This window comes from Rhinatrema bivittatum, chromosome 14 (genome assembly GCF_901001135.1).
Source record: "Rhinatrema bivittatum chromosome 14, aRhiBiv1.1, whole genome shotgun sequence".
NCBI classification, from domain to species: domain Eukaryota; kingdom Metazoa; phylum Chordata; class Amphibia; order Gymnophiona; family Rhinatrematidae; genus Rhinatrema; species Rhinatrema bivittatum.
In genome coordinates, this window is record NC_042628.1 from 53,654,786 (window position 1) to 53,668,568 (window position 13,783).

Here is a 13,783-nt window from a genome sequence, read left to right on the forward strand (position 1 = left end):
ACACCACTGCCCTGCCCCCTCCCTTCGCCAGCCTACTCAGTCTAATAAACTTCTAACCCTGCTAAACCCTACTTAATCAGTGTAATCCAACCTTCTAGACCAAGTAATCTTATCAGTTCCATTTGTAAATTTTGTAAATAAAATACTCTTGAATAACCTGTATACTTCCCAGACTTGTTAATCATGTTACCTCTATCCTGCTTCTCTCCTTCATTTAGTTTGCCAGGTTTGCTGTTTTTTGAACCTTCTTTCAGTTGTCCTCCCCCCCATCCCTGTTATTTGTAATTTACACCTTTTGTTATTATGTAAACCGATATGATGTGTACTTTAATGTCGGTATAGAAAAGCTGTCAAATAAATAAATAAATAAATAAATAAATAAATAAATAGTTGCGATGGAGAAGGGCGACCAAAATGATAAAGGGGATGGAACTGCTCCCCTATGAGGAAAGGCTAAAGAGTTAGGGCTGTTCATCTTGGAGAAGAGATGGCTGAGGGGGGATATGACAGAGGTCTTTAAAATCATGAGAGGTCTAGAACGGGTAAATGTGAATCTGTTACTCTTTTGGATAATAGAAGGACTAGGGTGCACTCCATGAAGTTAGCATGTAGCACATTTAGAACTAATTGGAGAAAATTCTTTTTCACTCAACATACAATTAAACTCTGGAATTTAGTGCAGTTAGTGTAGCTGGGTTTAAAAAAGGTTTGCATAAGTTCTTGGAAGAGAAGTTCATTAACTGCTATTAATCAAGTTTGACTTAAAAAAAAAATAGCCACTGCTATTACTAGGATCAGTAGTGTGGGATATTCTTAGTTTTTGGGTACTTGCCAGGTACTTGTAGCCTGGATTGGCCACTGTTGGAAACAGGATGCTGGGCTTGATGGACCCTTGGTCTGACCCAGTATGGCAATTTCTTATTTATTTATTTATTTAGGATTTTTATATACCGAAGTTCTTGTAAGAAATACAAATCAATCCGGTTTACATGGAACAGAAATAAACATGCCCAAGGCCTAAGTAGAGGCCCTAGGTTATACATAAAATAATGGAACAGGAACACTCCATACTACAGTTTGAACAGTAATTCAATCTCCCCTAGATATAGAAACATGCCTAGGGGCTATAAATAAAATACATTAGAAACTATGAATAAGATACATTAGAAACGATTTGAACAAATTAAATCATCTTATACAGAAAAATGAAACGGTTTTACGTAAAAGAATGAACAATGTGGTAGTGAAGATAGCATGTGACAAGAGCGTAAGTATGACAAAAAATATAACTGGCATTAGAAAAGATAACTGAACTAAGTAAGTTCCGAACTGAGGGCTGCTGATATCCAATTGGATTTTGCTTAAGTGTCTGGGAAAGCTTGGGTGAAGAGCCAAGTTTTTAGCTTTTTTTTAAATACCGGGTGGCTAGATTCAAGTCGTAGATCTGGGGGGAGCGCATTCCATTGGTGGGGTCCTCCAGCGGATAGAGCTCGTTTCTTAAGTGAAGTTTTTGCAGGTGGTGCATACAATGTGCCTTTGTAAGCGTTTCTGATGGGTCTGGAGGAAGTGTGCAGTCGAAGTGGTGATTTTAAGTTGATGGGGGAGATGTTGTGAATTGCTTTGTGAATTATGGTAAGGACTTTGAAGAGAATCCTGTGCTTGATAGGTAGCCAGTGTAGGTTGCGGAGAATGGGGGTGATGTGTTCTCTTTTGTTGGAGTTTGTGAGGATTCTGGCGGCGGAATTCTGGACCATCTGTAGGGGTTTGATTGAGTTAGAGGGGAGTCCGAGTAAGAGGGAGTTGCAATAGTCAATTTTTGTTAGGACAATGGATTGGAGTACTAGGCGAAAGTCGTTGAAGTGAAGGAGAGTTTTTAACTTTTTAAGGACTTGCAATTTGTAAAAGCAGTCCTTTGTTGTGGTGTTTATGTTCTTCTTATGTTCTTATGAACAGTCACAAAGCTCCACTCGGTAAAAATAGGGTCCTATCCACTTGGGCAGGGCTCAATACTGAAAAAACTAAAGCCACTGATCCTTTGTGAACCCAACTGAAAAAACTGGATCAAACTACTGCAGTTAGTGCACGAGAAAGAATCAGAATTAACGGCTGCCATTTTACCACTCTTAAACCTGCTGCTTAACAGTTTGAGAACATTCGCAATCCCCATCAGACATAGACAAAGAAGACAAGATCTTTATCGCTTCACTCTTCTTGGAGAAGTACAGCACTTTATTCCCATGTTGAACTCATAGTTTGGCCAGGAACAGTAGGGGAAACCGGACGCCTCTACAGAGCAGCTCTGAGCCCTGTCATTTCTTTACTGGGTGCTGCTATGTGTGCTGAGAAATCATTGAAAAGGAGGATCTTACTGCCCCTGTACTTGATAAGCTCTTGCTGACGATATGCCTGAAAGATCTTAGTCTTATGAGACTAATTTAGTATCCACTCCATCATGGCTCTGTGCTTACCATCTGAATCTCGTGGTGGGCCCATCCAATGGATCCTCTACATCACAGGCAATCATTCAGGAAGATGAGACCCAGGCTCTCAGGCAACCACTGTTCCATGAAATTATATAGATTTTCTTTTTGAAGTGATTCCGGCAGCCCAACAATTTTTAAATTGATTTGTTGACTCCGGTTCTCTTGATCCTCGATCTGGTCCAGCAAAGCAACATTTTTCTTCTTCAAGTCAGTGATCTCCTTCCTTTCAGCGTCCTTTCTGCTTGCAATGAAATACATTACTCCACATAATCTAGAAGCTTTGACTGCCCTTCCAAACTTCCTTTTATTTCCTCCACTGCCGCTTGTATTTTAATTAAATGATCATCTAGAGCCGACATAACGTTCTTGGCGATCTGCTGTAAGGCCTCTTCAGAAATGTTGGCCAGCATCTTGTCAGCACCGTCATTCTCCACCATTTTTGTCTATGCCTGCTTTCTGTCCCAGCCAAATCGCATCACTTTTGTGCTTATAACCACTTAACGACTGCTTTGATTGAAAGTGTTTTAAGCTTCCAGCTAGAATGTAGAGTAGGTAGGTACTTCACAGATGTAAATTGCAGACACTTCACTTCGAAAAGTAATGATTTTTAGGAGAGACACTCCGGAGCTCAAACCCCCAACATCCAATCAAGCACACATCATAGTCAGAAGTCCCTACCTCACTTTATCTTATATGTGTTTGTTTTATGTGGTCTTGTTCCTGGCTCTTCCACAGTGAACAGTTAAGCAATTTCACTTTTTCCTCATCAACCTTTAATATATTCCTCCACTTCACTTAGTCTCACAATGCTATTTTTGCACTTCCTTCTATCACTAACATATCTAAGAAAAAGTCTTGTTCCCCTGTTTTACCTTATTTGTTGTTTTTTTTCTTCTATTTGAATTTTTGGATTCCTGACTACTTTCCCAGCTTCTCAGCTTTTCCAGATATTGTTGCCTGTCTTCCTCTTTCTGTGATCTCTTGTAGTTTATGAATGCTAACCTTTTCTCCTGTACCTTTTCAGCTACTTCTGTAGAAAACCATAATGGCCTCTTTTTCCTCTTCCTTTTATTTACTTTCCTAACAAAAAGGTTAGTAGCCCTTTTAATATCTCCTTTTAGTTTTACCCACTACTCTTCTACTTCTCCTAGATTTTCCCATCCAGCAAATGACTCCTTAAGGTACTCCCCCATCCATTTTAACAAAGTTTTCCTTAAGTCTAGGACCCTTGCCTTTGAATGAAACCTCATTGCCTGCATTCTAATACTCAACCACACCATCGGGTGATCACTGAATCCCAGATGATCATCCAGTACAACATCAGAGATACTGTCATTGCTGATAAATACCAGGTCCAGGTATATAGATTATAGGTCAGTATAGGACTAGAGTTATGTGCACTGCAAGGCATTGCAATACTAAAGGTATATACAGTGCAGGGCAGTGTATCAGTATACAGTGTGGCAGATGAATATAAGAGCACAGGGCAGTGTAGCACTAGGAGCCATATTGAGTTCAGGGCAGTGTAGGACTAGCATTATGTACAGTGCAGGGCAGTGTAGCACTAGAGGTATGTATATATAATATAGTGCAATGTAGCACTAGAGTATGTATACAGTACAGGGCAGAGTAGTGCAGGACTAGATTTATGTACAATGTAGGGTATTGTAAGAATATCCCACACATATAGATGTGTACAGAATATAAACATTTTAAAATATATATATTTAATATAACTAGAAGTATATACAGTACAGTACTGTATAGGACTACAGTAATGTACAGTGCAGGGCATTGTAGCACAAGTATATATATATATATATACTTCTAGTGCTACACAGCCCCGTACTATATACACCTCTAGCGTTACAATGAACTCTAGTATTACAGTGCCTGGCACTGTCCATAGCTCTAAACTTGAAACAATACGGGTACTTTTAGCCTTTGAAAATCTGCTTTGTAAGGATAAAACCAAATTTACAAACATACAGCCTTGTGCAAAGGTAGATGGCAACCAGCTTTTTGGAACTGCACATCAGAATGTAGAGATGGATAAACAGTTTTTGAATTCTGTATCTCAGGCACGGACAACACTTTCTTCTTTTCTCTGCTTCTTATCCCATACCTGTAGGCGCCTCGTTTGATAAAAGCTCTCCTACCTGGGTAGCTCTGTCTCGAATCGCTGCACTGTGTAATCGGGCCGTATTCAAAGCTGGCAATGACAACATCCCTGTCCTAAAGGTAACCCATGGCACATAAGAAAGAAATCTTTAAGAAAACAGGAGGGAAGGAACTCCAGCCCTGACATCAGCCGAGCCTGAGGCACCCACTTGCCCTGACACTAGCAAAGACTGAGGGAGCCCCTCACCCTGGCATTAGCACAGTCTGAGGGAGTAACTCTCCTGCATTAACATAGACTGAGGAAGCCCCTCTCCCTGGCATTAACACAGATGGAGCTCCTCTCCCTGACACTAGCACAGACGGAGGGAGCCCTTCTCTCTTACACTAGCACAGACTGAAGAAGCCCCTCTCCCTACATTAGCACAAACTGAGGGAGTCCCTCACCCTGAATTAGCACAGAATGAGGGAGCCCCTCTCCCTGGCATTAACATAGACTGAGGGAGCCCCTCTCCCTGCATTAACACAGACTGAGGGAGCCCCTCACCCTGTATTAGCACAGAATGAGGGAGCCCCTCACCTTGTATTAGCACAGAATGAGGGAGCTCCTCTCCCTGCATTAACACAGACTGAGGGAGCCCCTCACCCTGGCATTAGCACAGATGGAGCTCCTCTCCCTGACACTAGCACAGACGGAGGGAGCCCTTCTCTCTTACACTAGCACAGACTGAAGAAGCCCCTCTCCCTACATTAGCACAAACTGAGGGAGCCCCTCACCCTGAATTAGCACAGAATGAGGGAGCCCCTCTTCCTGCATTAACACAAACTAAGGGAGCCCCTCACCCTGGCATTAATACGGACTAGGGATCCCCCCTCCCTGACACTAGGACAGACTGAAGAAGCCCCTCTCCCTACATTAGCACAAACTGAGGGAGCCCCTCACCCTGAATTAGCACAGATTGAGGGAGCCCCTCTCCCTGGCATTAGCACAGACTGAGGGAGCCCCTCTCCCTGGCACTAGCATAGATGAAAGGAGACAATCACCTTGTGATCTGATTTTTGATGTTTGCTTTTCCGGCCTTGCTTCCCATCCTGTTTTCTGCCTCTTGTCTCCTCGTGATCCTCTTTCCATACTGTCTCCACTCTCCTCGTGACCTTGCTATCCGCAGCGTGATGTGGCTGGGGATGCCTCAGAATCGGCCCTACTGAAATGTATTGAGTTATCCTGTGGCTCGGTCAAACTTATGCGTGAAAAGAACAAGAAGGTGGCAGAAATCCCCTTCAACTCCACCAACAAATACCAGGTAATGCCAGACCTCTTACCTCGTATTTCTTCTCTACTGCTAAATGCCAGTTAGCCCCTGACTTTTACTTGGTCCAAATGCTTAATTAGATGGTAACAGACAGGATGTAGAGCTTAGGCCTCTGATAGCTCAATATCTTCTATACTGTATATACTGTGGAATTAGGGTTTCTCATTTTAGGTTTTAAGCAATAAACCCCGATAAAACATCCTGGATGCAATTTAAAAAAAAGGTTTATTAGATAAACACTGGAAAGCACTTTCCCTAATGCTCTCTCACCCCTCCTTTGCCTGTTCTGGATCCTCCACTTTGTGCCTTTTCCATGCCTCAGCTGCGCAAATGAATCTTTGTGTTTCAACCAGAAGAGGCACACAACAATAGGACCTGTGCCACGAATACACCGATAAACATCCCCCAAATGTATCTGGAAAATACACATCTAAATTTACAATTTATAAATGCTTAAAATCAGAAGCCCTAAATATCATACACATATCTGTCAAACTTGTGGTATCCTTGTCATTTTGCATTGTTCTGGATCGGACCACTAGGAGGCGCTCCCAGCAATAGAATGTGCATTCTTGGCAAAAAAGCATGCACGCTGGATGGAGGCAGTGGGAAGGACAGGCAGGAAAAAGGAGGCTGGCAACTGGACCAGAAGAAGAGCAAAAAAGGGAAGCGTTCTAGCATCAGTCGAGTCAGATAGAGGAAGTGTGCCGTGAAAACGGGGGACAGGGTACTGTGTTGCTCTGGGGAAGTAGGGATCACATATCTTCCACTGAATTTTCAATAGGATTGCAGCTAGCCCATGTATATTGTTGAAATGGTCATTGTTTGCGCTCCCAGCTCTCCATTCATGAGACTGAAGATCCCAATGACAACCGCTACCTGCTGGTGATGAAGGGAGCCCCTGAGAGAATTCTGGACTGCTGTAACACTATCCTCCTCCAGGGCAAGGAGCAGCAACTGGATGAGGAGATGAAGGAGGCTTTTCAGAATGCATATCTGGAACTGGGCGGCCTGGGGGAGAGGGTACTGGGTAAGCACATCATATATGACAGAGCTTGGAGAGATGGTATCGGTGGGTAATTCCCTTGCTGTGTATCCTGCATTAACACGGAATGATGGCTTCCCCTGCTGTGTACCCTGCACTAACACGGAATGATGGCTTCCCCTGCTGTGTTCCCTGCACTAACACTGAATGATGGCTTCCCCTGCTGTGTTCCCTGCACTAACACTGAATGATGGCTTCCCCTGCTGTGTTCCCTGCACTAACACTGAATGATGGCTTCCCCTGCTGTGTACCCTGCACTAACACTGAATGATGGCTTCCCCTGCTGTGTACCCTGCACTAACACTGAATGATGGCTTCCCCTTCTGTGTACATTGTAGAACAAAGCAGGGACTGTCTCTAGGGGTACCACCTGCTCCATATCTTAAGGAACAGGCTAATCCCATCCTGGTTTACCCCATTGCATTCAGGGTCCTAGAGTTCTGAATGCCCCATTAATAGGTAAATGGGTCCCTGCATGCAATGGGGTAAAAGCAGGACTGGATTTTCCTGCTCCTCATAACATGGAGCTAGGTGGCCATTCTAGCTGTCTCTGATGTGTGTGTGCACAGCGCTGAATGGGGGCTTGTAGTTCTTTAAAAGTGGATGACAGTAAAGTACAGTAGCAGTACATTCAGGACATCCCCTCCAGTAACATGGGGAGGGAAAAGTTCACAAGCCACTGACCTGGGTATGCAGGGGCTGCCTGAAAACTGCTCACCCTTATGTGGGTAAAAAGATGCGTGAGAATCAACAGCTCTTACTCATGGGATCTGAGGTGGGATCAGGTCAGGGAGGAAACAGCGCTCATAAATGTGGATTTTCCACACCATGCCTGCTGTTTTTCAGAGAAAAAGCAGGCGCAGATCTCTGCTGGTATTTTCTCCTAGGGCAGTTTTCAAAGAGAAAATCCACTCATCCTTTCCCTTCGGGACCTGCGCACCGTGCGCCTGTCCGGGTGATTCAGAAAATTTAGAGCAGTGTCTGTGCTGAGCTCTTCAGATTGCAGCTGGGGCCCCTTCCTGAATATAATTCCCTCCCCAGGAGGAGATGGGTGAGCTCAGAAACTCTTCCTGATACTTTTAATTAGGTAGAAATTGCATCAATGCATCTGTCTCTCATGGAATGATGGGAGAAATGCAGGGTCAGAGGGGATTCTTTCAGGGGATTAGAGACGGACTTGTGAGCTCATCATTTTCTTCTCTGGCTGTATGTGCATTTCCTTCCCTTGTAGCTTGCTTTCAGTTACTAAATGTGCAGAGTCTGCTGAACTCCTTGATCTTGTTGTGGGTGGGTGAGAGACTCGCTTCCATGCTTTTCCTTCACCTGTAATTTTGGTTTGATTGCCAGGATTCTGCCACTATCTCCTCCCTGAGGAGCAGTATCCCAAGGGCTTCGCCTTCGATACAGAAGATGTGAATTTCGGCACCGATAACCTCTGTTTCGTGGGTCTGATGTCCATGATTGACCCACCCAGGGCGGCTGTGCCTGATGCTGTGGGCAAGTGCAGAAGTGCGGGAATCAAGGTTAGTGATCGGGGGTGCTGTGCTTGGGGTAAGAGCTGCAGATATGGGGAGCCCATGTGATGGAAAGTTCAAGGGTACGGGGGCAAGGGACATGCAGGTGTGAAAGGCCCAAGACTTAAAAGCCCAGATATAAAGGGATCCAGGGTTGGGAAGTCCAGAGATGAGGAGCACAGGCATAGAGAACCTAGGGATACAAGAGCCAGGATGAAGAGGCCCTGGAGAGAGGGAGGCCAGGCATATGAGCTCATGGACAGAGCAGCCAGAGGTGAGACATCCAGGGATGGAGAGGGACCCCAAGGACTGTGGGGCGAGGGATTCAGAGCTTAGGATGTGGAGTGAAGGACTACCAGGCCCCCGGTATGTGAGGTCTGGGAATGAGAACCATGGGGTACAGGATTGAGGCGTGTGGAAACCAGGGTTGCTGGTTACAAGAAGAGGAAAAAGCAAAGAGAGTTACATTTAGATACAGGATGTATTCCCCCTTCCCAGAAAGCTTACAATCTAAGGGGTAGATTTTCAGACCGCGCGAATAGGCGTACTTTTGCTGGCGCATCAGGCGCAAGCAAAAGTACGCGGGATTTTAGTAGATACGCGCGGAGCCGCGCGTATCCGCTAAAATCCGGGATCGGCGCGCGCAAGGCTATGGATTCCGTATAGCCGGCGCACGCCGAGCCGCGCAGCCTACCTCCGTTCCCTCCGAGGCCGCTCCGAAATCGGAGCGGCCTCGGAGGGAACTTTCTTTTGCCCTCCCCTCCCCTTCCCCTCCCTTCCCCTATCTAACCCACCCGCCCGGCCCTGTCTAAATCCCATCCTTACCTTTGTCGGGGGATTTACGCCTCCCTCTGGGAGGCGTAAATCCCCGCGCGCCAGCGGGCCGCTAGCGCGCCGGGACGCGACCTGGGGGCGGGTCAGGAGGGTGCGGCCACGCCCCGGACCGCCCCGGGCCGTAACCACGCCCCCGGACCCGCCCCCGTAACGCTCCTGACACGCCCCCAAAACGGCGCTGCGCTCGGTCCCGCCCCCGACACGCCCCCCTCCGAAAACCCCAGGACTTATGCGAGTCCCGGGGCTCTGCGCGCGCCGGTAGGCCTATGTAAAATAGGCTCACCGGCGCGCAGGGCCCTGCTCGCCTAAATCCGCCCGGATTTGGGCGGATTTAGGCGAGCAGGGCTCTTAAAATCCGCCCCTAAGTTTGTACCTGAGGCAATGGAAGGTGACATGATTTGCCCAATGAGCAGCAGTGGGATTTGAGGCCAGGCTTTGGTAGGTCTCTGCCCACTGCCCTGCCCACTAGGCTACTCCTCCATTCCTCAGTGTCGCTGTTGGTGAAACTGTGCGTTGCTATCCTATAGGTTATTAGGTACCTCTGCGTCAACTGGGACAGGTTGATCCTGACCTGGTTTTACCCCTTTGCATGCATGAACTTGCAGTTCTGATTTCCATAAGAGGAGCAGGAGCTACATTTTTATGCATGCAGTGGGAGGTTAGCCTATCTCAAATTACATTTATTTATTTCAAGTTAAAACCCACTGAATCATTTAAAAAAATGCTTTTTAACAATGTACAATAACCAAAAAACATCACAAACGATGTACAGTTAAACTTAACACTCCAAAAATATGTGTAAATTCAATGTTACAGACCTAATTAAAAAAACAGGATATTAACATACATGGACCAGCTACAACCATCAAGTCACAAATGTTTTTGCAGAACAATACCAGCAAGAGAACATTCCTTTTATAAATAATATCCTCCTGAAACAAAAAGTAAAAATAATTAAAAAATAACACTTTAAAATAAGCAAAAGGTGCAGCCCTAGGCCACAGAGAATCACAGCAGAAAGCACAAAGCCCTTCTAGTAGTTAGCTATTTATATCTCTATAGGAGGCCCACCTAGTAACTCGAGGTGAGGATTAGGTAGTAGTGTAGGGGTTAGGGGCCACTTTTACATGCAGAGTGAGACGTACGAACAGAACAGTGCACTCTTGTGAATATTTGATGTCCCTCGGAGTGAGGAAACTCACACAAAGATAAGATTTGTACAATGTTCTCTCAACCTAGCTTGATGGACTCTCTACCTGGGTAACATCAAGCTAGGTTGAAAGGACATTGTACAAATCTTATCTTTGTGTGAGTTTCCTCACTCCGAAGGACATCAAATATTCACAAGAGTGTACTGTACATCTCACTCTGCATGTAAAAGTGGCCCCTAACCCCTACACTACTACATAAACCTCACCTCGAGTTACTAGGTGGGCCTCCTATAGGAGCATAAATAGCTGCTTACTATGGTGTTACCCACAGAGGTTCTCTCTCTCTCTCTCTCTCTCTCTCTCTCTCTCTCCCCTCTCCCCTCCCTCTCCTGCTTTGCAAAGCCAGCCCACATTTTTGGAAATCCCATCCCTGACTCCTCCCCTTTTAAAAATTTGCATTGTACCATGCATTATGGTGCTTATCATGTGCATTAAGGCATTTGCAAAAACACCTTAATGCATGTAAAAACACCATAACACAATTTGATAAATGACCCTGTAATTTTGTACCCAAGACAATGGAATGTATAAGTGATATGCCCAAAGAGCAGCAGTGGGATTTGAACTGTAGCTTCCCTGGTTTTTAATATATTACTTGAATTACTAGGCTACTACTTCACTTATAATGTGGACAAGTACAAGGTGTTGCATATAGGGAAAAATAACCCTTGCTGTAGTTACACGATGTTAGGTTCCATATTAGGAGCTACCACCCAGGAAAAAGATCTAGGCATCATAGTGGATAATACTTTAAAATCGTCAGCTCAGTGTGCTGCAGCAGTCAAAACAGCAAACAGAATGTTAGGAATTATTAGGAAGGGAATGGTTAATAAAACGAAAAATGTCATAATGCCTCTATATTGCTCCATGGTGAGACCGCACATTGAATTCTGTGTACAATTCTGGTCGCCGCATCTCAGAAAAGATATAGTTGCGTTGGAGAAGGTACAGAGAAGGGCAACCAAAATGATAAAGGGGATGGAACAGCTCCCCTATGAGGAAAGGCTGAAGAGGTTAGGGCTGTTCAGCTTGGAGAAGAGACGGCTGAGGGGGGATATGATTAGAGGTCTTTAAGATCATTAGAGGTCTTGAAAAAGTAGATGTGACTTGGTTATTTACACTTTCGAATAATAGAAGGACTAGGGGGCATTCCATGAAGTTAGCAAGTAGCACATTTAAGACTAATCGGAGAAAATTCTTTTTCACTCAACGCACAATAAAGCTCTGGAATTTGTTGCCAGAGGATGTGGTTAGTGCAGTTAGTGTAGCTGGGTCAAAAAAGGTTTGGATAAGTTCTTGGAGGAGAAGTCCATTAACTGCTATTAATCAAGTTTACTTAGGGAATAGCCACTGCTATTAATTGCATCAGTGGCTTGGGATCTTAGTGTTTGGGTAATTGCCAGGTTCTTGTGGCCTGGTTTGGCCTCTGTTGGAAACAGGATCCTGGGCTTGATGGACCCTTGGTCTGACCCAGCATGGCAATTTCTTATGTTCTTATATAACACCTCCATTCTACTCCTAACAACCATCAGAAGTCAACTCTTGGTTATGAGAGTCCCACCATGCACTGCACAGTCCTTACTTGCACCTGCATATGCCCCTATTCTGGTAACCTTCCACTGGCCAATTGGGTTAAAATTTGCCTCTAGGCAAATATACTGTCAATAAGTTATTCTCTGATGGTTTCTGGGGACACTGTTACTACACAAATCCCAGAAAAGTATTTATAGTCCACACATCCAAAAATACTGTAATCGATGGCAATTTAATATTATCTGGTCACTGATGAGTCACAAAAGCACAGCTAATAAACTAAAAAGTTTATTATTAAGAAGGGTATACAGTGAACACAAAAATATTAAAAACTATAACAGCAAGGGGAAAATAAACTGGATTTTTACACACTGATAAAGTAATTTGCCTATTTCAGTCAAATCTAAGGTTCCTGACAATCTCCCAGTCATTGTCTGGGCTATTCTGTTAAAATGAACTGAGAGAAAACTAGATTGCCTTATGTTTCCTGTCAGAAAACAGCTTTACAGCACTTATAAACTGTGTTTGCAAAACGTTTCTCTCAGCTTTTAATCTCAGTGTAACTGTCTCTCCCTTTCTCCCTCAGTTTCTAATGGCATATCTCAGTTGTTAACTGAACACTGCTCAGGGTGATGTTAGCAGCTCATTCTGACTCAGGGGTTAAACCCAGTGCTATCTTTCTGGAAAAAAAAGATGCTGGTACTCACATGCAGGATGCATGTTATTTTGAGGGCTCACAGGGCAAATCAAATAGCTGATGGAAAAAGGTGTTGGTACTTAGTACCAGCAAATACAACCTGAAAAGAAGCTCTGATTAAACCAATGTGTTGCAGCTGCCAAGGACTCTAGAAGGTGGCAGCACTGTTATGCTGCCACCTTCTGTTTAACTTACAAATTGTCATGGAAAAAGTTCTTGGAGTGGAAAGGTGTTTCATAGGGCAGGCAAATAATGACATTAAAAATTAAACCTTTTTCATGATAGAATTCAGCTAAAAATTGACTGAAAAAGCCAGGTTTCATATAGTGACTCTAGTTCTATGTACAGTTTTCCACCTAGACTTATTTTTAACATTGAAAGACACAAGCGGGAGGAGCCACCAAAATTATCACACATAATACAGTGGCACCATGCATTATCCAGGTGTGATTCTGAAACACAACATGTAAGGGTTATCACAGTTACCAAAATCTTTGTATGACAGCCTCTCATCTACCATCTTTCAAATTTTTGTATTTGAACGACCTGTCTTTTCTTCCTGAAGGTCATCATGGTAACTGGGGATCATCCAATCACAGCCAAAGCCATTGCCAAGGGTGTGGGAATTATCTCTGAGGGTAATGAAACAGTGGAGGACATTGCAGCTCGATTGAACATCCCTGTCAGTCAGGTAAACCCCAGGTAAGCCAGCAGATGCCTAGAGTAATGGATCAAACAATAGCTGTAAACCTAAGGCATCCAGCAGCCATCTCTGAATTGGGCAAAAAGCAGCACATAGAAACCACTGGGATTTGGAAGGGAAAATGAAAAGAAATACAAGAAAACTGTAAAACTGCAAAGCAAAAACTGAAAGATACCAGCTGATTGGCCCTCCTCAAAATATGTGGGGCTAAAGTAATAACTTCTTAACAATGCATTAGGTATTATTAATTTGGCAGTAACATCCAAGGAGAGCTGATGTTTCAGGATAACTTTACATTTCTGCATGTATTTGCTTCCAAAATCAGTATAGTG

The 13,783-nt window shown here is 44.2% G+C and overlaps 1 protein-coding gene across 1 annotated transcript in view; it reads left to right on the forward strand.

The window, feature by feature from the left end:
• The window catches only part of ATP1A3 (ATPase Na+/K+ transporting subunit alpha 3), a 116,602-nt gene that overhangs the window by 91,767 nt on the left and 11,052 nt on the right, over nt 1-13,783 (forward strand). The window contains exons 10-14 of the mRNA XM_029577136.1: nt 4,615-4,724; nt 5,771-5,905; nt 6,752-6,944; nt 8,307-8,482; nt 13,314-13,450. Coding sequence (XP_029432996.1) covers nt 4,615-4,724; nt 5,771-5,905; nt 6,752-6,944; nt 8,307-8,482; nt 13,314-13,450 — 751 coding nt within the window. The remainder of the gene's footprint in view (nt 1-4,614; nt 4,725-5,770; nt 5,906-6,751; nt 6,945-8,306; nt 8,483-13,313; nt 13,451-13,783) is intronic.